Source organism: Oenanthe melanoleuca, chromosome 14 (assembly GCF_029582105.1).
Source record: "Oenanthe melanoleuca isolate GR-GAL-2019-014 chromosome 14, OMel1.0, whole genome shotgun sequence".
NCBI lineage: Eukaryota > Metazoa > Chordata > Aves > Passeriformes > Muscicapidae > Oenanthe > Oenanthe melanoleuca.
The window spans coordinates 15,447,951-15,474,644 of NC_079348.1; the positions used below are offsets into that span (position 1 = coordinate 15,447,951).

General features: G+C 54.9%; 1 protein-coding gene across 3 annotated transcripts in view; it reads left to right on the forward strand.

Annotated features, from left to right (window-relative positions):
* Positions 1–26,694, forward strand: part of LOC130259209 (ankyrin repeat and fibronectin type-III domain-containing protein 1-like) — a 194,436-nt gene that overhangs the window by 140,029 nt on the left and 27,713 nt on the right. For 2 of the 3 annotated variants that reach the window (XM_056503262.1, XM_056503264.1), the window contains one exon: positions 5,734–5,862. The exons of the other annotated variant lie outside the window; for it this stretch is intronic. In XM_056503262.1, coding sequence (XP_056359237.1) covers positions 5,734–5,862 — 129 coding nt within the window. The remainder of the gene's footprint in view (positions 1–5,733; positions 5,863–26,694) is intronic. 3 annotated transcript variants of the gene reach the window in all.

Consider the following 26,694-nt stretch of genomic DNA (forward strand, 5'->3'; position numbering starts at 1 on the left):
GGGCACTGCCACCTTCCCAGAGCGGCTGTGTGCCCCCAGCACTGCCACCTTCCCAGAGTGGCTGTGTGCCCCCAGAACTGCTCACCCCGGGCACTGCCACCTTCCCAGAGTGGCTGTGTGCTCCCAGCACTGCTCACCCCGGGCACTGCCACCTTCCCAGAGCTGCTGTCGCCAGGATGCCCCTGGGTATAAGCCCAGCTCAGAGCTGTTCGTGCAGGGGCTGCTCCCCAAGGAGGAGGACCAGCTGAAACACTGCTTGTCTGCCCGGGCTGCCTGCAGCCCATGGCTCATCCCAGGACTGTTGCCTGTGCTGATGGAGGAGGCTGAGAGCTGCCTGCCCACGACTGGGTTAGTTCAGAGCCACAGGCACGTGCTGGCTCCCGAGTCTCAGGCTGAGGAGTGTGCAACAAGTGGGAGCTTTTCGTGCCTGGGTGTGATACCTCGCGGGATGGGTGGCTGGTGCCTGTGGTGCTGAGGGCTTTGGAATTGCTGGTGCTGGTCGTCCCGTGCCAGTGCCTGGGTCACTCTCGTGACCTTGGCCATCCCTCTCCCGTGGCTCTGGTGCCCCTGCAGCTCTGGCCATGGCAGAGTGGTGCTGAGCTAGCAGGGCTGAGGCACCCCGGCTCCTCTGGCACACGCTCACCCCGGCGGCTGCAAACTGCCAGAAGGCTTTTAGCAGATCGCCACAGGGGAGCGAGGGAGGGAGAGAGAGATCAGGATTTTGCTTGTCATCACTTCCCAGTTGTGGTGTGGGGAATGCGGTGGTGATTGCAAGCCCCCGGCCGGATTCACACCTGTGTGTGGCAGGTGAAGCCGGAGGGATGAATCCAGTGCCTGTGTATTTCTGTCCTGAGCTTTGGGAAATGTCACTGCAGTGAGGGGGTGGAGAGCAGCATTTCAGCCTCTTGTCCTCGTCTCGCAGGGCAGCTGAGGGATTTGTGTGCTGGGGTGCCATGTCTGGTGATGGCTCAGAAGCTGCCGGAGGCACAGGCAGGATGGGGACAGGCTGCCAGCCCACCACATCCGTGCTCTGCCTGCCTTCCCACTGCCTCAGCAGGCTGGGGGCTTTGGCAGTCACCCCTGTGGGGTTGGGCTCCCAGAAAACCTGTGATGAAGGGATGGGTACAGATCATGTCACACAGCGCATCGTGCCCTGCGCTTCGCTGGACTCTCTCCCCTTGGCCAGGCTGGGGTCTGAGTGCTGCTCTGGGCATTCTGCTCATCCTGGTTGGACACTCCAGGGCTCGCAGCACACACCAGGCTGGGGACAGCACTGTCCCTGTCTCCCTTTAGCAGCAGCCTCTGCCTCTGCCTATCCCTGCCTGCTCTGTTCAGGGTGCTGGGTGCCACAGTTGATGCCAGGGGGAATTTGCCATGCCAGACCCTGCCCTTCCCTGTGCCTGAAGCAGTGGCTTAGGGGGGACAGGTCACATGGAGGCTGTGCATTGCTGTGCCACAGTGGTGGTCCTGCTCTCTGGGAATGCCAGCTCTCTTCTGTCCAGAGCTTTGGAGAGAAGGGCTGAGGATGGATATTGCTGCAGGAGCCTTCAGCACTGATAATTATTTCTGGGAAAAGATGCTATGTTCTGACTTAAATGCTGACATGGGACTCTGAACACGTGTAATCTGGCTGACAGATGGCATGTCATAGAGGTGTGATTTATGATACAGCACAGTAGCTGAACAACCTTCTCTGGTTGTCAGGAGACAATTCTTCCCGGTGCTGCGGTTGACATTCCAATTGATGGCTTTTCCCACGTGTCCCCTTGGTGTGTGGGGACTGCCTTGGCAGGTGTCAGCCCTGGCTGCTCCAGTGCTGAGCTGCTGCAGGGATGCTGCCTCTGCTGGAGGGCTGGGCAGGTGAGCCCAGATCCTGCCCGGGTGGACCTGGAGCAGTGCCGTGCAGCGGCAAGGCTGGGGGAGCAGTGCTGGCCTTGTCCCCATCCCATGGCTGGGATGGAGCTGGCTCAAGGTGACAGTGGCACCTGGAGCTGCCTGTTCCCCAGACCAGCACTTGTGGGGCTGAGTGTGTGGTCCTGATGGGGGAAGGCACCAAAATCATACCCATCAGATAAGTGTAGAAGGATGCTGACAACCACAGAGTCTGTCTTACCTGCATGTCCTCTCTGTGCCTCAGTTTCTCTGCTTCTACCGTAAAATCCCTAATGCTGATCCTTCATAAGGGGCAGGGACATGTATTATTGTTTGGAGAGCACTTGGGAAGTAACAGTGTGGTCTTCACAGCATCCTCCCTGTGCTAGAGGCTCACCCCCAGTGCCACCTGCAGAGCCCAGACCCGGTACAGTGCCCAGTGCTGGGGGAGCACCCCAACCCTGGGAGAGCAGCCCAGCCCTGGGAGAACACCCCAGCCCTGGGAGAGCACCCCAGCACTGGGAGAGCACCCCAGCCCTGGCACACCGTGCCTGGGGGAGCACCCCAGCCCAGCCCTGGGAGCACTCTGGCCCTGGGGGGCCGGAGCAGCTCAGCACAGGAGCCTGGAGGAGCTGAGGCAGCAGCAGGGCCCTGCTGGGGCGAGGGGCAGTGGCTCAGCTGTGCTCCCAGCACAGCCACGGCACAGCAGGTATGATTCATTCCCCCTTCTGCAGCACGGTTTATGTAAAGCAGCTCTGGATAAATCACCAGATGATCTGTAATGTGCTCCTATCTTCTAATTACTGGTGCTTCTGCTGGAGCTTTGGGGTCTGGCAGAGGTGAGGGAGGCTGGCTCATGCCTGGATGAGCTGCTGACAGCTCTCAGGGGGAGGTGTTGGGCTGTCAGAGCTGTCACTGCCATTTCTTTACCTGGGCTGTAGCAGCTGGTGGTTGTGGCCAGAAGGTCTAGGGGGTGAAATCAGCACCCCAAGATTCTTGGTCAACTTCTGACTCTTACATGGACTGGCTTTGGCTTGCCTGGCCTGCATCAGGCAGATCTGGGCAGCACCTGCCTTGGCCTGGAGAGCATCCATCTCCTGTCTCCCTGTGCCTTCCCCCTGATGCCTTGTCTAGCGACTCACAGCAAGGCCACATGTTCCCGAGCACCCAGGTGGCTTCTCCAGCCCCACCAGCACACCCTGCTCCCAGGACTAGCTCTCCTTCATCCCTAACCCTCATGACATGTGGCCTGTTTTCACCCACAAGCTCTTCTTGACAGATGCTGTTGACTTTATCCAATCTGAGGGATGCAGTGGCTGTTCCTGCCCTGCTTGGGAAGGTGGATACATCCAGATAAAGCTCCTGGGTGTGTAATTGTCCCTGTGGTGGTCATGCAAGGGCCATGTACTGGCATCACAGAGGCTCTTGTCGCAGGGGCTGCTGCCACCCTGCATCTGCAGAGCATCCAGGATTTCCCAGCCCCTCATCCCTGCTGGGGATCAGTTTGGGAGGGGTGGCTGTAATGGTGCAGGGAGTGTGGTGGAGGTGGGGTTGGCACAGCAGACAGGACAGGATTCTCCAGGCAGTCCCCAGATCTCAGATGAGTACCCCCAGCATCCTTTCAGCTGGGGCTGGAGCCCTCCTTCCTGCAGGGTGGCAGGAGCTTCTCCTGGGCAGGTGGGAAGGGGCAGGAACAGCCAAATGCCACTGAGGAGGTGCTATAGGAAGCCAGCAGCACCTGTTCCCACTGCCCAGCCCCATTCTGGGGTCAGCCCTGCTCATCCTGGTGCCCACACCATGCCTGGGGCTGCTGCAGAGCACTGGCTGGCAATGCCCACCTCTCACCCCTCCCAAAATGCATCCACTCCATTCCAGCTGAGCTTGACACCGGATCAAAGAACAGTGAGGTGGTGGGAAAGGTGTTGGTGCTGGGCTCTGCTCTCTGGGCACCAGGATCACTCTTCATCGCCTCTTCCTCCAGCTGTGGGCGGGGAAAGCTGGGGTTTGGGTTTCTTGGTGGGTTTCTTTTAAGGCAAACCTCATCCTTTACATCAAAGTAGGATTTTTTCTCAAGAATGTAAAGAATGACCCTGGAAGGTCTGAACAGCTCTTTGCTGTCGGGGACTGGAGAGACGAGAGCCCTCTCCAGAAAGCTGTCTCCACCCCATGCCCAGCAACAGCAATTCATAAGCTGAAAAATAAATCAATAACCAGTTAATGAATTGAAGATGTCTGTGTTTAAAATGTATTGGGGGGAAAAAAATCTGTTAGCTGGTCGGGGCTGGTCTAACTACTGTGAGGAAAAGCAGGGAGCTCTCAGTTCTGGGGAGCAGCTTCTCTTTTCCTCTTACTTTGGAGGAATTTTGTGAGGTAAAGGAGAGAGGAGAGGAGAGGAGAGGAGAGGAGAGGAGAGGAGAGGAGAGGAGAGGAGAGGAGAGGAGAGGAGAGGAGAGGAGAGGAGAGGAGAGGAGAGGAGAGGAGAGGAGAGGAGAGGAGAGGAGAGGGAGAGGAGAGGGAGAGGAGAGGGAGAGGAGAGGGAGAGGAGAGGGAGAGGAGAGGGAGAGGAGAGGGAGAGGAGAGGGAGAGGAGAGGGAGAGGAGAGGGAGAGGAGAGGGAGAGGAGAGGGAGAGGAGAGGGAGAGGAGAGGGAGAGGAGAGGGAGAGGAGAGGGAGAGGAGAGGAGAGGAGAGGAGAGGAGAGGAGAGGAGAGGAGAGGAGAGGAGAGGAGAGGAGAGGAGAGGAGAGGAGAGGAGAGGAGAGGAGAGGAGAGGAGAGAGGATTGGCTTTAGCAATATGTGTAGGTTCAAAGTTGCCCCCATATCTGTCCTTCATCCCCTAGGACCTGTCAAATCCCTGCTGTGCCCTTCCATGCCCAGCCTGGGGCTGGCTGAGCAGTGGGAGCAGGTTGTGCTGGCTCATTAAAGGAGGACGAGAGGCAGTGGCTGTGACAGTGTGTGTGGCAGGGCTGGCACACAGCCCCAGTGCCTGGTCGTGTGCCCAAGTCTGGGTGTCCCAGCTCCCCAGGCTTGTCCCCCGTGCTCCAGCAGGGACAGGCTGTGGTGCCATGTCCAGCCCCAGGCTGGGGGTGCCAGCCTTGGCACAGGGGGCTGTGGGGCAGAGGGCTGAGGGTCTCCTCAGCCAATCTCAGCCTGTGTGCCCGTGTGCCGCTGGGCTTGCAGACGGGGCAGGTGTGCCCTGTGCCAGCAGCTCTCCCCGGGCAGGGCTGGGATGGATTGGAATGTGCAGCACATTCCCAGAGCCTTTGGATGTGCTTTGCTCGGTCCCAGGGGCTGGGAGCGACACTGGAGCCCCACACCTGATGGGGAGGGGCTTTGGCAGCACAGACGGGTCCTTCAGTTGAATCCATTTGCTCCCAGACATTTCTGTTTCCTTCTCCAAAACCTCTCCGATGTGGGCTGATTTCCATGTCCATCCTTCTCAGGGAAGCGATTCCAGTGTTTGGGAGCCCCAGCTGGGAGGCCACAGGGTTTCTCTGAAGAAGTGTGTGGCCTTTGATTCAGTCTGCTCTGGTTCCCTCCACTGTGTCCCTCTTTGTTCGGCGCTGGCTGTCACCAGGTGGAGTTTGGGGAAGAGATTTTGCTGCACAGGGAGCAGGACTTGGCTCTCTCAACCTGGCAGGCTGCAGCTCCAGTTTGTCAAACATGGACCTGTGCTGGTCCTGCCCTGCTGAGCACTACCAAACCCACTGCTGCTCCTCCACTTCCCAGCCCCAGCACTGGTGTCCTGCCCCGCTGGGAGCCGCCTCCTTTCAGCCCTGAGCACTCCAGGTGCTGTGCCCCGGCTGTGTGCTGCTGGAGCCGGGGCTGCAGTGCCATTAACACCTTTCCTCTCCCCTCCCCAGGTCGGAGAGCAGCCTCGCTAGGTTTGCCCACCGCTTGTCGGTGAAGCAGAAGCAGGAGAAGAGAAGGAAAGCTGAGTATGGCTCTGCCGAGCTGTCTGCCTTCCGGCCCAGGTCTCTGAGCATTGAATGGTAAGAGCTGCAGGACAGGCCTGGGGGATGAAGCTTCTACCTCTGCAGTTGCCCTCCTGTCCCCTTTTCCCACTGCTGCCATTGTTGAAGCAATGGGACAGCACCCTGCAAACCTCTCCACCTGCTGCAGAGGCTCCCCGAGGGGTCAAACCAGAGCATTCCCCAGCTGAAGGTCTTCAGGGCTCATGTGGATAATGGGAGTGTCTGCTGAGCTGGGGCACGTGAGCACACAGCCTCTGGCAGCCCCCACCACTGCCTGCTTCCCTTCCCTTCCCTGAAACTTCCCTGAAACTTCCCTGAAACTTACTTCCCTGAAACTTCCCTTCCCTTCCCTGAAACTTCCCTGAAACTTACTTCCCTGAAACTTCCTTCCCTGAAACTTCCCTTCCCTTCCCTGAAACTTCCCTTCCCTTAAACTTCCCTTCCCTGAAACTTCCCTGAAACTTCCCGAAACTTCTTTTCCCCAGGAGCAGGAATAAGGGAAGGTGCTGAGGCTGCATCCCATGGTCCCTCACTAGCCAGTGCTCCTCTGTGGGATCAGCCAGAGCTGAGAGCTGCAGTGGGGTGGCCTCAGCCACTGTTGGATCTGTGGGATGTGCAGGGATGCTTTCAGGGTCTCTGGCTGCCCTGTGTCCCCACTCCCAGAGTGAGCAGTGAGAGGGTCCCAGGCTGTTCCAGCCCCATGGCCCAGAGGGACCCAGTGCTCCCTCCTTGCCCTCTGCTGCACTGCCTGGGGCCCCTGGTGTGAGCACAGGTCTCAAAGGGCTGTCCCCACTTGGGCAGGGAGCCATTCATGCTGGGCTTCTGAGCTCTGATGCAGCAGCCTTGGAAGCAGATCACAGCCAGCCATCGCAGCCTTAGAGGTGACCTGCTAAGGATATTTAAAAGAGCTGGAAATTGCACTGCTTTCTGCTTCCTTAGATGGATAAATGAGGGTAAAACTCAAATAAAGAACAGAAAAAAGTAAAGAGAAAAATGCTTAGAAATTGCAAGAATGTTGAGTTTGGTTTTCAATTTCCCTGCTTTTTTTGGAGGTCTTTCTGGCATTTATTGTATGTTCTAACACTTCAGTGTGAGGCTGTGGAACCCTCCCCAAAGGCTTCCTCTATCTGTGAGGTTCCTTGAGCATCAAAGCTCACCAGGCATTAATGAACCAGACAAAGAATTCTGGATATTTGGGGACAGACTGCTTTCTTGTCCACTTACACAACTTTCATCCCTTTGCTAAGATGATGTATTGAGGAAACCTGGTCTGCAATTACTCTCAGTCTCCCAAGGAGACAAATATGTGAATTCGTAATGTAGCAAATAGGGAAACGACAAAGAGCTCATTAAAAACAATCAGAGTTTGTCTTTATTCATAACAAAGAAGCATGAGAAGCCAGCAAATCTCTTTCCTCTCTAAATGTGTCTTTGAAGCCCCCGGGTCCCAGTTTAGCCGTGTTGGGGGATATTTGTGGTACATTTTCCCCCACTCCATAGCGTTTTCCTGGGGGAAACCATCTGTCTTGCATTTGGCAAAGCACCTTGTGCAGCAGCGCCTCGCAGCAGTGGCAGACGATGCTCTTTTGGAGGGGTTTTGTGAAGCAGCCTGGAGAGGAGCTCTGGAGGAGGAACTGCCTTTGCCTCTGCTTTGCCATCGTGCCCGAGCTCGGGCTGGGAGGCTGAGGGAGACAGACCTGATGTCCCCATCCTGCAGGGACACAGGCATGGCCAGGCAGGACTCCCACTCTGTACTGGGGGCTTTATCCACAGCTTGGAGACGTCTTGAGCTGGGTCAGACATCACCCTGGCAGCCAGGATTGGGTGGGTTGGGCTGCTGGAGCTCAGGTGCTGGCAGGGCACAGAGGGTCACAATGATGAAGGGTGGCAGTGGGCTGGGGACCCTGCCTGCTGCCTGCTCCCATCCATCTCACATGCACAGGTTCTCAGAGGGGCATTTGGAGATTTTTCCAGCCTTCTCTGCGGCCATGACCTGCTAAGGGATGTCCTGGCCTTTTCCTTGGTGTGAAACAGCTTTTCTCTGTGTTCCCTGTACATCACCAGAGATCTCTGCTCATCACAGCAGGATCAGCACCCTCAGTCACTCCAAACCATCCTGGGCTGCAGGTGAGGCTGCTCCTCAGTGCTCTGGCTGATGAGAAACTTGGCTCATATTCTGGCAAATCTACAGATGCCTAATTTGTCTTCCAGAGCAAATACTTACCCACATCAAATCTGTCTGTATTTACAGCCCAGGGTTACCACTTCATCCTTTCACCTGCCTCTGCACAGAGGTGAGCACCCACACTGTGTGACAGGTTCAGCTCATCCCTCATGGGTAGGAGTGGCATGGAAGAGAATGGACCATGTTTTCCCAATTCAGCAGCTTCTGAGAATCCTGCCCCTCTTGAACTCCAAGGCTTGAAGGCAGAGGACAGCTTCTCAACCTGCTCTTGCCTGTTGCCAAGCAGGAGGTAGAAGAGCATGACATCATCCGTGCTCTTTGCTTTGAAAAGCTGGGTGTCAGTCTGGGGCAGGGATTAGAGTTTCCTGCTTGAAATTCCTACCAAAGCATTGTTGGTACAACCCATCCCCACATAGGGCAAGCTGAGGCAGTGTTTCCAGTGCTATTCAGGTGCTCAGGGAGGGGTGGATGGAGCTGAGGTAGAAGAGAAGGAGCTGCACAGGGTCACAGAGTCTGCTTGGCACTGTGTTCCTGCACTGAGCACAGCCAGGCAGGACAGGACAGAGATACCTTCACCTCCACTGGGCCAGGAGCCCTGGGCCAGGAGGTGCAGTCTCTGTGCCCTGGTGAGTGAGGGGCTGGATGTCCCGTGATGCTGCCAAGCACAGGGATGCTCCCAAGGCAGGTCTCCCAGTGTGTGTGTCCATCAGAGCACATCTCCCTGGCTCGGTGGCTAGGACACCTGGTGGTCGTGCTGCCCCAGGCACAAGGCAGCTCTATCCCCATGGCACGTGTTCCTGTGCTGCAGGAACAGCAGCAGCACGGCCCTGCTCCCCTGCCAGGCCAGCAGCGAGCGAAGCCCTGTTAGTTCCACTTATTAAAAACAAAATTGCTGGGGGAAGGGAGAGAAGGAAGAGAAAAAGTGAAGTATTGAGAAAACACTTCTTTCATTCATACGTTGTTTACTGAAATAAATACTTCATTATTAGGCCTTTTTTAGGGTATTTTTTTAAAGCCAGCGCCACAAAGTCCCCAGTGTTCGGGCCTGTGAATGTGCTGGATCACCTCAGCCCATGGCTCCTTGTGCTCATGTCCTGCTGCTGGGAGGTGCTGGAGAGGAGCTTTCTCAGTCTGTGGGAGAAACCTGAGGGGCTGCACAGGTCTGGTTTTGCCCAGGTTTGCTGATTCCCTTCTCCTCTATGCTGGATGGTATGTGCTGGGTCATCAAGGCAGCTTGTGCTCCAAATGAGGCAAATCCTGGTAACTGAGGCAAGGAAGGGTTTGGGATTTTGTTTATATTAAAGTTCTGCTTTCTGTGGTCTCTGGTCCTAATCTAGCTCCCAAGCCTAAACAGCACAAGGCTACTAAAGCACTCTTGACTTGAAGCCCACCACATTCTGCTGTTGGGATGAAGAGGGGGAAAGCTGGTGATTCCCATGGAGACCTCACACTGTCCTTCAGCAATGCCAAAACTCCAGCAATCCCTGTTCTCTGCACTTAGAGTGAGCTGAGGCTTCCTCTCCTCCAGTGCCTGTTACCTGAGATATGCACCACATTTATCTTCCCTCTTAAGAGAAGCTTAATCCAATGGAAGGGGTGTGATCCCTGGTTTGCTCTTGTGTGAGCAGAGCTGGGAGCCTCTGTTCCCTCTCACATCCTTTCTTCTCCATTGCTCATTGGGAGCTTCAGCCCTAGCAGGTTTGTCCTTCTGAAATCTTTTTGTCTTCTCCTTCTCCTTCTCCTTCTCCTTCTCCTTCTCCTTCTCCTTCTCCTTCTCCTTCTCCTTCTCCTTCTCCTTCTCCTTCTCCTTCTCTTCTCCTTCCCTTTTCCTTTTCCTTTTCCTAGCTCTAGCTCTGGTTTTCCTTCTCCTGTTTTGTTCCTGGGTTTGCTTTTCCCCCCACACTCCTTTTCCTATACTCACCACTTGTTCACTCTGATTTCCCTCTGTTTTCTTCTTCATTGCTTGCTCACTGCTTTTTCTCTTTGGGCTCCTCTCATTTTCCCTGTCAGACAGGCTCCTTGTGATCCATGGTCGGAATAGCCTATTCCCATGGCAGCTCAGGAAAAATGCAGCACATTCCTGTCTCTCCCCATGCCGTTATCTCGGTTCTGCTCCTTGGCTGCCCACCACGAGGCTGAAGCCGTGCTGGCAGCAGTGTCTGTTCTTGGCTACAGGCTGCTGCCTGGGGCTCAGCCCTGCCTGCAGCTTGTTTTCCTGCCTGACCCCTGGCATGGTGCTGGAGCCTGGCTCCTCGGGGCTGAAAGATGTGCCTGGAGCTGCCTGCCCAGCAGCACTGTGCAGACCACACAGGCCAGGGTGAAAGGTGAGCAGGAGCCACCGGACATGGCAACCTCGCTGGCACCATCTGCTTGGTGGAGGTGGCACGTGGGATGCTGCTGCACTCTGCCTCATGCTTTGGGCTTGGTTAAGTTTTTTGAGGGAACTGTTTTCGTGAACGTTATTTGAAGTGTCATAGTGTTTGTTTCCCCTTTAAGTGGTCTGGGGTGGTGTGGAGGTTCTCCCTGTGTGGCTGGGCATGGAGTCCCTGCTGTAGAAGTGCCTCCTAACATGGGTGCTGCTGCTGTGGGCAAGCAGCCAGATGACCTGTCCCCATCCGTGGGGTCCTCACCTCTGGCACCAAGTGCTGTGGTGCTGGTGGAGCTGCAGGGCTTGGGGGAGGTGCTGAGCTGACTGATCCATCTTACTGTTCTGATCCAGTGCATGGCAGTGCTGCTGCTGCACAGCTCGCCGAGAGTCTGGTGCTGTTCCCACAGCTGTCCACAGTCATGTGGGGCTGTCCCCAGGACTCTCTGTGTGACATCTGTCACTTTGTCAGCCAGCACAAAGTGAGTTGTCATCAACTTTTTGGGAGGCAAAGAGTAGCAGCACACCATGAAGACAGTGGGCTCAAAGATCCTCCAGGTTTCACAGCCCTACTCAAGTTGTCTCACTCCAGAGAATCCTGCAGCTCTTTCTCTTCCCAGACCAGGAATCTCTTAGCCTAAGTGAGGGAGAACAAGGAGAATGAGGCCCTGAGCCTTGCAGTGGAAGGGGAGTAGAGCCTGGGAGCTGGGGGCGTGTGCAGGACGAGGAGATGCTCTGGGCAGGCTGAGCAGCGGGCACAGCGTTGGCAGCGATTCTGTGGGTGACCGGCCCTGAGGGGAAGCACAGCCCCAGCCTGGGTGTGATCCCAGGTGAATGAAGCACAGCCCCATTCCAGGTGTGATCCCGGGGGAATGAAGCACAGCCCCATTCCAGGTGTGATCCCAGGTTAATGAAGCACAGCCCCATTCCAGGTGTGATCCTGGGGGAATGAAGCACAGCCCCATTCCAGGTGTGATCCCGGGGGAATGAAGCACAGCCCCATTCCAGGTGTGATCCCAGGTGGATGAAGCACAGCCCCATTCCAGGTGTGATCCCGGGGGAATGAAGCACAGCCCCATTCCAGGTGTGATCCCAGGTGGATGAAGCACAGCCCCATTCCAGGTGTGATCCCTGGGGAATGAAGCACAGCCCCATTCCAGGTGTGATCCCAGGTTAATGACGCACAGCCTCATTCCAGGTGTGATCCTGGGGGAATGAAGCACAGCCCCATTCCAGGTGTGATCCCAGGTTAATGAAGCACAGCCCCATTCCAGGTGTGATCCTGGGGGAGTGAAGCACAGCCCCATTCCAGGTGTGATCCCAGGTGGATGAAGCACAGCCCCATTCCAGGTGTGATCCTGGGGGAATGAAGCACAGCCCCATTCCAGGTGTGATCCCGGGGGAGTGAAGCACAGCCCCATTCCAGGTGTGATTCCAGGTGGATGAAGCACAGCCCCATTCCAGGTGTGATCCCTGGGGAATGAAGCACAGCCCCATTCCAGGTGTGATCCCATGTTAATGAAGCACAGCCCCATTCCAGGTGTGATCCTGGGGGAGTGAAGCACAGCCCCATTCCAGGTGTGACCCCAGGTGGATGAAGCACAGCCCCATTCCAGGTGTGATTCCTGGGGAATGAAGCACAGCCCCATTCCAGGTGTGATTCCTGGGGAATGAAGCACAGCCCCATTCCAGGTGTGATCCCAGGTGGATGAAGCACAGCCCCATTCCAGGTGTGATCCCTGGGGAATGAAGCACAGCCCATTTTGGGTGTGCCGAGCGCAGGTCCCGGCCGGGCCAGGCGGCGCTGAAACGAAACGCGAGGCGCTTTGTCTCAAGTGGGAGCGCTTTAAGCCCTCGCTCGGGAACAATGGCCAAGCTATGGGGTCATTTGTTCTGGTATTTCAGCAGCTCCTCATGATTTATGGGATGTTTTGTTCTGCTGCTTGTTTTAGCTTCCCCCTCTCCACCCTCCCCGTCTCCATCCCTTCTCCATTTCAGCTCCTCCTCCCCCTGCTCCCAATTCCCCTAATAGCTGTGGAGCCGCTGTGCCTTATGAAGTCATGGTATCTGTGACTTATTGAATTAGCCGGATGGGAGCTGGACTTCCACCCCGCGCCGGGCTCTGCCGGGTGTCCGGGATGTCCGGGGTGTCCGGGATGTCCGGGATGTTCGGGGTGTCCGGGGTCCGGGACGTCCGGGATGTCCGGGTGTCGGGTGTCCGGGGTGTCCGGGATGTCCGGAGTGTCCGGGATGTCCCGGGTGTCCGGGGTGTCCGGTGTCCGGGATGTCCGGGTGTCCGGGTGTCCGGGTGTCCGGGTGTCCTGAGGATCGGGTGTCCGGGATGTCCCGGGTGTCCGGGGTGTCCGGGTGTCCGGGATGTACGGAGTGTCCGGGTGTCCGGGATGTCCGGGTGTCCGGGTGTCCCTGCTCCCGGAGCCGTGTGGCACACGGACCTTGCCATCAGCAGGACGCTGCACACTTGGTTTAAAGGCAATAAACGTGGTCAAGAGGAGCTGCAGCCCCTGGACAAGGGGGGCTCTGTCTGCAGAGCCGCTCCTGTGCCGGGGGCTGTGCCGCTGTCCTGGTGCTGCCATCCCCAGCTGATCTCTGCCAGTGAGGTGGGTGCCAGGCAGGGAGCCCCAGAGGTCCTGGTGTTGAACTACACGTCAGGCAGTGCGGTTCAAGAGCTTGGTGGTGTCCCCAGCAGCCTGGGAATGGCCATGGCCAGTGCCTCTGGATGTACTGGGAGAGCAGGGGGTCACACCCTCCCCAGGGCTGGAGGGACAGTGATTTAACAGTGACTGTGGGGGACATGCTGAGGGGGGTGGGGAGGAGCGAGCTCTCCAAACATCTCCCTGAAAGTCGAGTCAATCTCAGGAAAGCTTTGCAAAGGAATAATGCACTTGTGAACGATCACTTTTTATCCTCATTTTCTGAGTTGCCTGCAGGCAGGCAGGGGCTGCAGGGCAGCTGCTGGTCCCAGTGGGACTGACACGGTGCTACAGCCAGTCCTTAGCCCAGGGGCAGCTTTGGCAGAGGAGCCACGGTCCTGCAGCTCTGCTTCTGCTGCCTGGTGCTGCCAGCAGGGAGCTGGGAGCATCCTGACCTATGGTGCAATGGAAAAGAGAGATTTTGTGCCTCCCCTCCTAATGCCACAAGCCTCTGGGAGCCCAGTTTTTCTCCTCAGGAGAGGCAGCTCAGCTTGTGATTACAATGAGACTGGAGAGCAGAGTGAGGCCTGGACCCTCTCTGTGCTGCTGCAGGCTCCAGCAGGTCCAGCACTCTCATCTCCATTTGTTTCTCTTGTCACTGCAGTGAGAGAAATTGAGCCCTCTGGGGAAGCAACAGAAGGAAAATATTCAGAGAAGACTGATGTCCAGGTTCTCCCTGTCTGGGACCTGAGCCCTCAGCCAGATCCCTTCCTCTCTGAGAGCACAGACAACAAATAACATTTAAAAGACAAATATAAAATATTGTGCTGATTTGGTGCTCTGTCCACTTCCCTCTGCTGGTAGCTGATACCTCCAATAAGATTATTTTTCAGTCCATTACCCTCAGCACACTTTAATTTCTCTCAAATAGCCCAATTGCCTGATTTGTTTTGTTTTATTGTCATCATCCCTCTGCCATTTCCCATGGCCAGGATCTGCAAAGCAAGATCCAAAGCAAGCTTGGTCCCTGCTGAAGAGTGTGGAGGATGCTCTGCAGGATCTCCACTGGGTCTTCTCCATGTTCACGCCTCTGCCTGGAAGATGCCAGTGGATTTCCACAGTAGGCAGCCCAAGCCACATGGATATACTGGGGAAATTGCAGAGATGTCACAGTCCTTGCTATGTGAAAGGGAAACCTCGTGGGTATCTAAATCTCAGTGCAAGTCAAGCCTTTCCACACCACCTGCTATTCCCATGGAATCATAGAGAGGTCTAGGTTTGAACAGACCTTAAACCTCATCTTGTTCCAACCCCTGCCATGGCAAGGACACCTTCCATTTTCCCAGGCTGCTCCAAGCCCTGTCCAGCCTGGCCTTGGGCACTGCCAGGGATCCAGGGGCAGCCACAGCTGCTCTGGGCACCCTGTGCCAGGGCCTGCCCACCCTCCCAGGGAACAATTCCTTCCCAATATCCAGCCTAAACCTTTTGGTGTGAAGCCATCCCCCCTTATTCATCATTGCATAGTGCCAGTGTGCTGGATTTGGAAGGTCTCTGCTCTCCCATTCCCCTTATCCAGCACACAAAATTATCTCAGTATGTTTCTTTTAATGGGAATGTTCGTAATAGTCTTGGTTTCCTGCTACTGGTCAGGTCTTGAGCTCTCCAGCCATGGACTTCCTTCTCCATGGGCCAGTTTGGACTTGGGGAAGAGCAGTGTGGAAGAGTTGCATGTCTAGAGCAGCTCCAGCAAGGGCAGCAGCTCAGTCCATTCTGGAATGCCAGGCTGCACTCCCTCCATCCCTGGGAGCAGAAGGGATCACTGGTCCTGCTGCTGATGCTTCTGGAGACACTGGCTCAGGCAACACAGAAACATGGACATATGCAGATAGTCCTGACAACTGGCACTTCCAAGGTATTCCAGTACTTCTAATCCTTCCTTGTCCCTTGAGCAGTGGCAGTCACTGTTGGGCAGGGTTCCTCTGCTCTTGGATAGTTTCCTCTGGCAGAGACAATTCTGCCTGCCAGGGCTTCAGGAACCTCCTGTTTATCTTCCTGGAGAGTGTCTCACAGTGCCAGGTTGATATTGGATCTCCTGGCTTGGATGCTGGCAGGATGGGCAGCGCTCTCTGGGGAGGCCAAATGGGAGGGAGGAGTTGCCCAGGACACTGAGACAAGGAGGACCATGTCCTTGGATGTGCTGGGACCTCTTTCCACCTTTGATGGAGTCCTACTGAACACTGACTCTTCCCCATCCCACATACTCATCCTTCCTCCTGTGTGAGCTGCATCTTTTCAGGGAAGTTGGGAGCCCAAGTGGCCTCTACATCATGCCTGGTGGAGGTCAGAGAGGGAAGTTATGTTCCCTTCCATTCCTGGCTTCCACATTTCCTCCCTTTCTCCTCAAAATTAAGCTATTCATCCATCTACCCCAGCAGTTCCCTCCCCAGGAACATTCCTCTCCATCTCACTTTGCCTTTGCTGTCTTTATTTTTCTGGTAACAGGGAAGGTCAGTCAGGGATGAAGATCTTGTGCCACAAGGAACTGTTGGGCAGTGTGGACGAAAATTTTCCACATAGGCAGTGCCAGGTAGTGCAGATCTGATAGATTTCAGGCCAGGAAAAGGCAGGGTTCATGCTTGGCTGTGTCCAAAGTGGAACTGTGCACTTGGCAGCAGCTGCCAGTGTCATCCTGAGAACCTGCATTTGGTCTTCACCCTGCCCACAGTGCTGAGGTTCACCTGAGCCCCCTTCAGATCTGCTCAGAGTCTGGTTTCCATCCAAGCAGTGTCCCAACAGGGCCTGCCAGGGATCATCAGGCCGTAACTGGGAGACAAATCTCCTGCCTGTAGTCAGGGCAAGGTTCTTACTAATGGTTTCATACAATCACAGAATCATGGAGTGCGCTTTGTTTTGCCCATCCCTTCCCTGGAGAGGTCTGAGCTCTCCTTAGCCTTCAGTCATAAAATCATGGAATGGTTTGAGTTGGAAGGGGCCTTCAAGATCACCTCATTCCACCCCTTGCCATGGGCAGGGACAGCTTCCACTATCCCAGGTTACTCCAAGCCCCATCCAACCTGGCCTTGGACACTTCCAGGGATCCAGGGGCAGCCACAGCTGCTCTGGACACCCTGTGCCAGGGCCTCCATTGCAGGGAAGAAATTCCTCCCAATGCCCAATCTAAATTTGCCCTCCTTCAGCCTAAAGCCATTCCTCCTTGTCCTATCACTGCCTGCCCTTCCAAAAATTGCCTCTGCAGCAGAGGTCTCCAAGGAGTCTTCTCCAGGCTGAGCACTCCCAGCTCTCTCAGTCTCCAGGGCAGAGGGGCTTCAGCCCTTGGAGCATCTTCATGGCCTCCTCTGGAATCTCTCCAGCAAGTCTGCATCTTTCTTGTGCTGAGTTCTTGATTTGCTGTAAAAAGCAGGTTTTCATGAGCTTTGAAAAATGAACATGTGACATTACATAGGGTTTGTTAAGCATGGCTGCAGAACAGATGCTGAGGTGAGCAGAGCTCTGAGGAACATCTCCTCTTGGTGTTGTCAGGATGGGCTCTGGCCCATGCCCCAAAAGGAGCCACAGTCACCTTGGGTGGGACTCAGGCTTGTTGAGCTGTGGTCTCCATACAAACCCTGCAGGTTTCCTAGTGCGGGGTTGTTGAGGGCCCTGGGAGGGCAGGGACTGCAGGATGACCTGGCACAATGGTTACTCACCTCTTCCCCTGGTCTTGCTTCTCCTCTCCATCCCCAGACTCCACATTTAAGGTCAGAACCCAAACTGACCTACCAGAGCTTCTGAGCTTCACCCAGTGCAGAGAGCACTGGGGTACCTGTGGTACCTGTGGCTTCTCCTGGCCCACTGAGCAGCTGAGGACAAGAGCTGGCCCTCCTTGCCCTTCAGCTTCTCACTCTTTAAAAGAAGCATGGCAATGCTCCCTTTTCAGGCATTCCTGCTCATGGAGAGGGACTGGAACAAGATGATCCTTCAGGTTCTTTCCAAACCATTCCAGGATCCAGGATTCTGTGAGAGCTGCTGGTGAAGGAGCTGCTGTTGCTCTAGGACACCTGGCATCTGGTGCTGGCCATCCCCCAGACCTGACTTGTGGGCATGCTCTGAGCTCCAGACTGGCAGGCCAAGTTTTCCTGGTAGTCTTTGTACATCAGCTTGTGCTGGCACTGTAGCTAAGACCACCAGGGTCAGGGTTTGTGTACTGGAAGTGGTGTCCAGAGAGGCTCAAACTTCTGCCCAGGGAGCAGGGTCTAAAAAAAGTGTCTTTTTTTTCATTCCCAAGCAGTGTTCTCATTCCTAAGCATCATCACTGGGGAGGAGAGGGCAGTTACTATGGTCAGAGGCAGTGACAGGACCAGAGGTAATCTGGGGGGATCCAGCAGGTATGACCTTAACCCGGATTCTTTTGGGTTTAAATGTCACTGTGCACCAGGGCCTGGAGTCATAGGGTGCTCACTCTCCCTGTGTGCTGGGGCCATCAGCCTCTGCAAGCCTGGCCTGTGTCAGAGGACACAAGTCCTGGAGGAGTGACCCATCAGAGACTCCTGGGGGATCAGTCCCTGCTGTCCCATGCTGGGGACCAGCCTCAATGCAGAGGCACCTGGTGAGGCTAGGCTGGGCTGTGCTTCCCCCAGAGCAGACTGCTCTGTCTCTGGATATCCTTGGGAAGTGGGACCAGGCAAAGGCAAGGTTTTGCTGGTGCAGGTTCTTAGAGCTCTGACATGTGCCTGTGCCCCCATCCTCCTGCTCATCCTCCTGCACGAGCCAGGCTCAGAGCCAAGTCCTGCTGTGCCCATGGGTCTGCCCGGGCTGGGTTTCCTGTGCCCTGAAATCCCACACAGATAAGCTCCTGTGGCATTTATTCTGATCTCCTGCTTTCCCTGTGCCTCCTGTCTGTGCCTGGTGTCCTGCTGCTGTCCAGCTGGGGTCTCAGCAGTGAGCACACTCCTGGAGCTCTGGGAGCCGGGAGGTGGAACTCCTGCCTGATCTCTGCAAGTGGAAGTGGATTCTGCCAGGAGATCCTATCCTCCCAGCACAGTCCTGGCCCTGCTCTGCCCCGGTCATGAGCTCTGGAAGGCTCGTGGCAGGCAGGAAAGTTTTGCTTCTGGAGCAGAGCTCAAGCGGGTGAACTTCACATGAACTCAAAGTTTCTTTGGCTGTTTTCTTTCCTGATGATGCAGGCAGGTCAGGATCGGGATCCTGCTCTGCACAGGGACCCAAGGCTGCCTTCCTCGTGCACCAGCATGATCACCTCATCCTTCTGAAGGACAGGGGCAGCTTCAGCCTCTGCTCTCTGTGACCAGGGACAGGACCAGGGAATGGCTGGAGCTGTGCCAGAGCAGAGTTAGGCTGGATCTCTCACAAAGGTTCTTCTCCAGAGGGTGCTGTTACTGCCCAGGCTCCCCAGGGAATGGGCACAGCCCCGAGGCTGCCAGAGCTCCAGGAGTGTCTGGACAATGATCTCAGGCCCAGGATGGGATTGTGGGAGTGTCTGTGCAGGTAAAGCAGCTGGACTTGTGACCTTTGTGGGTCCCTTCCAGCTCTGGCAACTGCAGGATCCTGTAATTCTTGGTGTCCAGGCAGGAGCACCAGCAGACAGGTGGAGCTGTTCCTATGTTACACTGGGACTATGTTGTTGTAACTTTTGCTCTCCCTGGTCCCAGGGGATGGTGGGCACCCCATCGCAGCACCAGGGCCTCACTGGCCTGCTCAGGGTCACCCAGGTGGTCTGTGACAGAGTTAAATCCCCCCCCTCATGATGCTCCCACACTTTACCTGGAGATCACTCTTGCTACCTCCCTTGTCTGCATTCAGACCACAGAAAAATTGAGGTAATGGAGCAAGGGAGGCCCTCAGGGCTGAGGGCTTGTAGGGCCAGTGAGGGGAAGGTGTGATTGCAGCATGAGCCACCCGCCTGAGCACGGGGACAAGCTGTGGCACCCTAGGCCAGCCTGGGGCTTTCCCAGACCCGTGAGCATCCTGGTCCTGAGGAAGCAGCATGAGTGAAAAGCACAGTGAGGAGCATGGTGGGAAGAGCTGGTGTCTGAGGAGCACGAGGGTGTCCCCATCCCTCACCTCACTGCTCAGGGGATGAGGAGTGGGAGGAAGGAGGCAGCAGCACCCACCATGGTTGGGGCCACCAGCTCTGGAGATGTTTCCCAGCCTCTTGGTGCTGGAGAGGCCCAAGCTGGCCGTGTGTGCTCAAAGGTCCTGCTTGGTGTAGCTGTGTGAGCAGGGATGCCCCAAGGCTTTGGGAGATCTTGGAGGTGCTGTCTCCTCTCACCCCCCTGCCACCTCCCATCTCCAGGGCCACCTGCAGCCATTGGCCCCTGCCATCCTTTCTCTTTTGAGCTGCAGGGAGTCATCCCTGTGAGCTGCATGGAGGGGCAAGCTTACCCTTGGTAGGGCTCTACAGCACTTCCCAGTGGAAATTTGTTTGCTTTAACTTTGCCAGGCTTTAACTGTTTGGGTTGAATTGTTCCATGCTTTTCTGCCTCAGGCTGAATGTTCTCCTTTTTTTTTCCCTCTGTGTATCCCATTTTTCAGCAGAAGGTTGGGGGGAAATGTTAGCTTTGCCAGTTTCTTTTTTTTCCCTCCTGTCTCTTTGTTTTAGGGCTTCTGGTGTCTCCACTCTTCAAAAAAGAGACGTGAAATTTGGCAGAGATGATGCATTCCTGCTGGAGATCAACATGGGTTTGGTCAAATTGTTAGCTACTGGAAAGCATGGCTGAGCATGCCTGGAGGAGCTCTTCAGGGGCAGCAACTGGTGTCCCCATTTGCAATGGGACTCTGGCCACTCTGTGCCCTCCTGTCCCTTTCTCTAGGGACACCTCCTTGCCCACAAAAGTCTGGGAGGAGCTGTTTCCCAATAACAAGTCTCAAAAGCAGTTTACCCAATGTCCTGATTTCAAGGACAAGTGTCTGCCAATAAAGGCAGAAGTTTTTCTTTGAAATAGACACTTTAATTCCACTCCCCCCAAGTATTATAATTGTTTGACTCAAGGACTCTCAGGCAGAGATAAGGGGGTAGGAATAACAGCTCTTTTACTAATATATCTAACCGTACAAGCAGAAACAACAGCAGTTGTTAAAATTACCAACAGAACAGAACAGATAACTGGGTTCCAGCCCTTTGTTTAGCTGCAGGCACACTCTCTCTCACTCGGTCCCGGTGCTGCAGCCGCAGCAAAGCCCGGCAGCTGCAGAGAGCAGGCGGGAGCGGAGGCGGGAGGGGCGGCAGCGGCCGCGCCGGTCTCGGGTGGGAGCGGCTGGAGAGGGCAGCTCCTCGCTCACCGTTGGGTTCTGGTGCTCAGCTGTGTCCGCAGAGGCAGGAGGCTGGAACGGGGCAGATGCAGGGCAGGTGATCGCAGAGGGTCTGGCTCTCCTGCCTTCGGCCGCGTGGCTCCAGACCGGGGGATCCTCCTCCAAGCTCCCAGAAACACGAGTCCCCTCCGGAAGCACGAGTGCCCTCTGGAAGCTGCTCCCACCTACCCCTTTGTCTAGAGTCCTCAAAAGTCCTGGGTGTAACCAGGCCAGCTCCATTGGCATGATAATGGGAATAATTCTTTAAATTGACACAGTAATAGAAAACCACTCAACCCCCAATATTATCCACTCCAAATTTTTTCCATGCCAACATGCTACAGCAAATTAAAACTTTTAAATCATATACATACATGCAGTTACAGGCACAGTATCATAGATAATTCACCCTAGAAAAAGGTCTCCTTGGCATATGCATTGGGTCTCTCCGTCCTTTTGCATCACCCACCAAGTGCAACCTGGTCCTTGAGCGAAAACCAGCCCACGAACAGGATTGTCTTTGCTGGAGGCAGAGTTCACCCAAACAGTTTTTCCTAACTTGCCTCTCAGGTGTACCACTGGGACCTTATCTCCATCTGGTGTTCCCAAGGGCTCAGATTGGGCAGGGCCTGCTCGGTTAGTGGAACCTCAGGTATTAACTAACCATGTGGCCTTTGGTAGATTGATCTCCCAGTTCTTGAAAGTCCCCCCACCAAGTGCCTTTAAGGTGGTTTTAAGCAGGCCATTGCACCGTTTGACTTTCCCAGCTGCTGGTGCATGGTAGGGAATAAGGTACACCCACTCAATGCCGTGTTCTCTAGCCCAGGTGCTTATAAGGCTATTTTTGAAATGAGTCCCGTTGTCTGACTCAATTCTCTCAGGGGTACCATGCCTCCAGAGGACTTGCTTTTCCAGGCCCAGGATGGTGTTCCGAGCAGTGGCGTGAGGCACAGGGTAGGTCTCCAAGCACCCGGTGGTGGTTTCCACCATGGTCAGCACGTAGCGCCTGCCCTGGCGGGTCTGAGGCAGTGTGATATAGTCAATCTGCCAGGCCTCTCTGTACTTATATTTGGACCATCACCCACCATACCAGAGGGGCTTCACCCACTTGGCTTGCTTGATGGCAGCGCACGTGTCACAGTCATGGGTAACCTTAGAGATGCTGTCCATGGTTAAATCCATCCCTCGGTCTTGTGCCCACTTGTAGGTGGCATCTCTGCCCTGATGACTGAGGCATCGTGGGCCATCAAGCTAGGAACAATTCTCCCTTGTGTTCCTAATCTATCTTTGAGACCTCTATCTGTGCAGCCTGATCTACCTGCTCGTTATGCCGGTGTTCTTCATTAGCCCGACTCTTGGGAACATGGGCATCCACATGACGGACTTTCACAGGTAGCTTCTCTACCCAAGTGGCGATGTCTTTCCACTCATTAGCAGCCCAGATTGGTTTTCCTCTACGTTGCCAGTCAGCCTTTTTCCACCTTTCCAGCCACCCCCACAGAGCATTGATCCATGAATCAGTGTAAAGGTAGAGCTTTGGCCATTTCTCTCTCTCAGCAATGTCCAAGGCCAGCTGAACGGCTTTGAGCTCAGCAAGTTGACTTGATCCACCTTCTCCTTCGGTAGCTTGTGCAACCTGTCGTGTGGGGCTCCATACGGCTGCTTTCCACTTCCGGTTCATCCCCACAATGCGACAGGAACCGTCGGTGAAAAGGGCGTAGCATTTTTCATCTGCTGGCAGTTGGTTGTATGGTGGGGCTTCCTCAGCCCAGGCCACTTGCTTCTGCTCCTCTTCATCAGCAAGACAAAAAACTTCACCTCCTGGCCTGTTTGTAATTATCTCCAAAATCCCAGGGCGATTCGGGTTGCCAATACGGGCGCGCTGTGTGATGAGGGCAATCCACTTGCTCCATATGGCAATGGTGGCGTGGTGGGTAGAGGGAACCTTTCCTTTGAACATCCACCCCAGCACTGGCAGTCGGGGTGCCAGGAGAAGCTGTGCTTCCGTGCCAATTACCTCTGAGGCAGCTTGAACTCCTTCATAGGCAGCCAGGATTTCTTTCTCTGTGGGAGTGTAATTAGCTTCAGACCATCTGTAACTTCTGCTCCAGAATCCCAGAGGTCGGCCTCGTGTCTCACCAGGCACCTTCTGCCAAAGGCTCCAGGACAGACCATGGTTCCCGGCTGCAGAGTAGAGCACATTCTTTACCTCTGGTCCCGTCCTGACTGGGCCAAGGGCCACTGCATGAGCGATCTCCTGTTTGATCTGGGCGAAGGCTTGCTGCTGCTCAGGGCCCCAGTGGAAATCGTTCTTCTTGTGGGTGACCAGGTAGAGAGGACTCACAATCTGGCTGTACTCAGGGATGTGCATACTCCAAAAGCCTATGGCACCTAGGAAAGCCTGTGTTTCCTTCTTGCTTGTTGGTGGAGACATTGCAGTGATCTTATTGATGACCTCAGTGGGGACCTGGTGCCGTCCATCTTGCCACTTCACCCCCAGGAACTGGATCTCTCGGGCAGGTCCTTTTACTTTGCTCTTTTTAAGGGCAAAACTGGCTCCCAGCAAAATTTGGATGATCTCTCCCTTCTCAAATTCCTCCATTGCCGTGTTCCCCCACACAATGATGTCATCGATGTACTGCAAATGTTCTGGAGCCTCACCCTTTTCCAGTGCAGCCTGGATCAGTCCGTGGCAGATGGTGGGGCTGTGTTTCCACCCCTGGGGCAGTCGGTTCCAGGTGTACTGCACGCCCCTCCAGGTGAAAGCAAACTGAGGCCTGCACTCTGCTGCCAAAGAAATGGAGAAAAATGCATTGGCAGTGTCAGTGGTGGTGTAACACTTTGCTGCCTTGGACTCCAGCTCATACTGCAGCTCCAGCATGTCCGGCACGGCAGCGCTCAGCGGTGGAGTCACTTCATTCAAGGCACGATAGTCCAGAGTCAATCTCCATTCTCCTTCACATTTGTGCACAGGCCAGATGGGGCTGTTGAAGGGTGAGTGGGTTTTGCTGACCACCCCTTGGCTCTCTAGCTCACAGATCATCTTGTGGATGGGGATCACAGCATCTCAATTTGTTCAGTACTGCCAGCGGTGCACTGTCATGGTGGCAATTGGTACCTGTTGCTCTGTCACTTTCAGGAGTCCCACTGCAGATGGGTTTTCTGATAGTCCAGGCAAGGTGTTCAACTGCTTAATGCTCTCGGTCGCTACAGCAGCTATTCCAAAAGCCCACCTGAACCCCTTTGGGTCTTTGTAGTGGCCATTCCTGAGGAAGTCTATGCCTAGAATGCTTGGTGTCCTTGGGCCAGTCACAATAGGATGTTTCTGCCACCCCTTCCCTGTCAGGCTAATCTCAGCTTCCAGCAAAGTGAGTTCCTGTGATCCCCCTGTCATCCCAACAATGGAAACAAGTTCCTTCTCCACATGTTCTGATGGTATCAGGGTGCATTGTGAACCAGTATCAACTAGCACTCTATGTTCCTGTGGCTTTGATGTGCCAGGCCTTTTCACCCACGCTATCCAATAGATCCTGTCATCCCATGCCTCTCCCTGGCTAGACGCAGGGCCCCTCTAGCCCTGGTTATTATTTCTTTCCTGGGCATACATAGTGGAGATTCCTTCCAGGGGATCTGACACATCATCCTCCCTTCTGTGATACCCTGCACCTTTACCATGGGAGGTTGGGGCTACCTTCATTTTAGCACGGTTCCCTCGGTTAGCATTTCCCTCCCTGAGTTGATGCACCCGTGCTGCCAGGACAGAAGTGGGTTTCCCATCCCATTTTCCCATGTCTTCACCACGGTCTTGCAGGAAGAACCACAGGTCAGCTCGTGGGGTGTACCCTCTCTCCCTAGCTGGGGAGCGTTGGGTTCTAGATTTGGAGCCTGTGACTCGTACTGGTGCTGCACTGATCTTCCTCACCTCCTCCCTCACCTCCCTCATCTCCTCCCTCATCTCTTCCCTCATATCCCTCATCTCACCTCTCAACCCTCTCATTCCCTTCACCTTCTCTTGGATCTCTTGGAGGTCCTTGACCACGGCAGTACATTGGCCTGCAATGGGCCATTCATCATACTCTCAGAATTTCTGAGTTTGTTGGCAACAGAACCCACTGTCTCTTGGTGATTATCAGCATTGATCATTGCAATAAAAGTGGTATATTGACATGGCCCCAGGGTCGCCAGATTCCACAGCATCTGCCCTGTGCACCTGACCTTGTCAGGGTCATTGTCATGCTGTCCATCCCCTCCCAAAGAGGACCTCTAATACTGCCACTTCTCTCAGCTGCTGGATCCTTTCCTCAAGGGTGTTCCAGTGCATTCTACTAGTGGTACTCCTGCATTCTCTCTTTGTGGACAAACCTTTCTCTTACACTCATTAAAAGCCAGACCCAGAGGGAAAGGAGGCCTTGTTCCCTTATGAATATCTGGTCCACACCTGAGTCCTGGGCCAAGGATCCCAAATTCCTGGCCTCAGTTCCATCCAGTTGCACACCTGTTCCCGTAAGGTCCCAGACCCGGAGTAACCAAGTTGTAAAAGGCTCACGGCCTCGCCGTGCAATGTCTTTACGCAGGTTACGGAGACTGTCGTATGAGAGGGACTCTGTGGCAATCTCAATCTCTGGCTCCCTTGCTGGTTGTGAGGACCCTCCTTGCTGATTCCCATTATCTAGGTGCCTTGTTTTAATCTTAGATTTTCTAGTTTCCACAAGGGCAACTGCTGCTGGCTGTGGCTGCCCCTGTGATCCAGCTGGAACCTGGACAGATACAACATCTACGGGTTCCACTGCAGCACCATCTGACTCTCCCTCTTTAGGGCAGGGGGAGTGTTTCTCACCAGCTGAAGAAAAGTGCTCCTTCAACATCTGGCTTTGCTCCTTCAACATCTGGCTTTGCTCCTTCAACACCTGGCCTATCTCCTTCACTAGAGCCCCCACCCAATCTGGATGGTTCATTTCTGTGATGGGCTCTGGGGCAGCATCTCTAGCCCCTGGGGCAGGGTCAGGCTCTTGGGCAGCATCCCTAGTCCCTGGGGCGGGGTCATGTTCTGGGGCAACATCCCTAGTCCCTGGGGCAGGGTCAGGCTCTGGAGCAGTATCCCCAGTCCCTGGGGCAGGGGCAGATTCTGGGGCAACATCCCTAGTGCCTGGGGCAGGTATCAGAGTTGTTATCCAAGCCAATATTCCCTTGTTTCTGAATGCTAAGTAGAGCAGGCCTATCAGCAACGCCAGCCACTGTATAATAACACAAGCAATTAAAGCAGATATGAAATCCTTGAAAACTGGTGGGGTAGCCTCAAAAAACTGGGTGATGGGTTGGGAGAAAATTCCCCTTGCACTCATTACCTCACAGGAAGTACCATTTTTAAAATAACCCCAGAAACACGCAGTTGGAGTACAATCGCTCTAGATCCATGTGGCCACTTCCCAGAGAAAATTCAAAAACTATGAATTCCTGACATAATTAATCCAACAAACAAATCGGATAATAGCTACAGTAACTTTGGTGAGGGAGCCCATATTCAAATAAGGGCTTGCAAATGGGAGAGAGATATCTGTGGCCACATGGAGCCCAAACCAGGTTAAACCGGACAGGATGTTGCCAATTATGAGAGTTGTTACTCCTGTCTTATCTCTCCACTAAATGCCCTGTGCCCCACGTTGGGCGGCAAAATCTGTCCTGGTTTCAAGGACAGGTGTCTGCTGATAAAGGCAGAAGTTTTCCTTTGAAATAGACACTTTAATTCCACTCCCCCCAAGTATTATAATTGTTTGAATCAAGGACTCTGAGGCAGAGATAAGGGGGTAGGAATAACAGCTCTTTTACTAATATATCTAACCGTACAAGCAGAAACAACAGCAGTTGTTAAAATTACCAACAGAACAGAACAGATAACTGGGTTCCAGCCCTTTGTTTAGCTGCAGGCACACTCTCTCTCACTCGGTCCCGGTGCTGCAGCCGCAGCAAAGCCCGGCAGCTGCAGAGAGCAGGCGGGAGCGGAGGCGGGAGGGGCGGCAGCGGCCGCGCCGGTCTCGGGTGGGAGCGGCTGGAGAGGGCAGCTCCTCGCTCACCGTTGGGTTCTGGTGCTCAGCTGTGTCCGCAGAGGCAGGAGGCTGGAACGGGGCAGATGCAGGGCAGGTGATTGCAGAGGGTCTGGCTCTCCGGCCTTCGGCCGCGTGGCTCCAGACCGGGGGATCCTCCTCCGAGCTCCCAGAAACACGAGTCCCCTCCGGAAGCACGAGTGCCCTCTGGAAGCTGCTCCCACCTACCCCTTTGTCTAGAGTCCTCAAAGGTCCTGGGTGTGACCAGGCCAGTTCCATTGGCATGATAATGGGAATAATTCT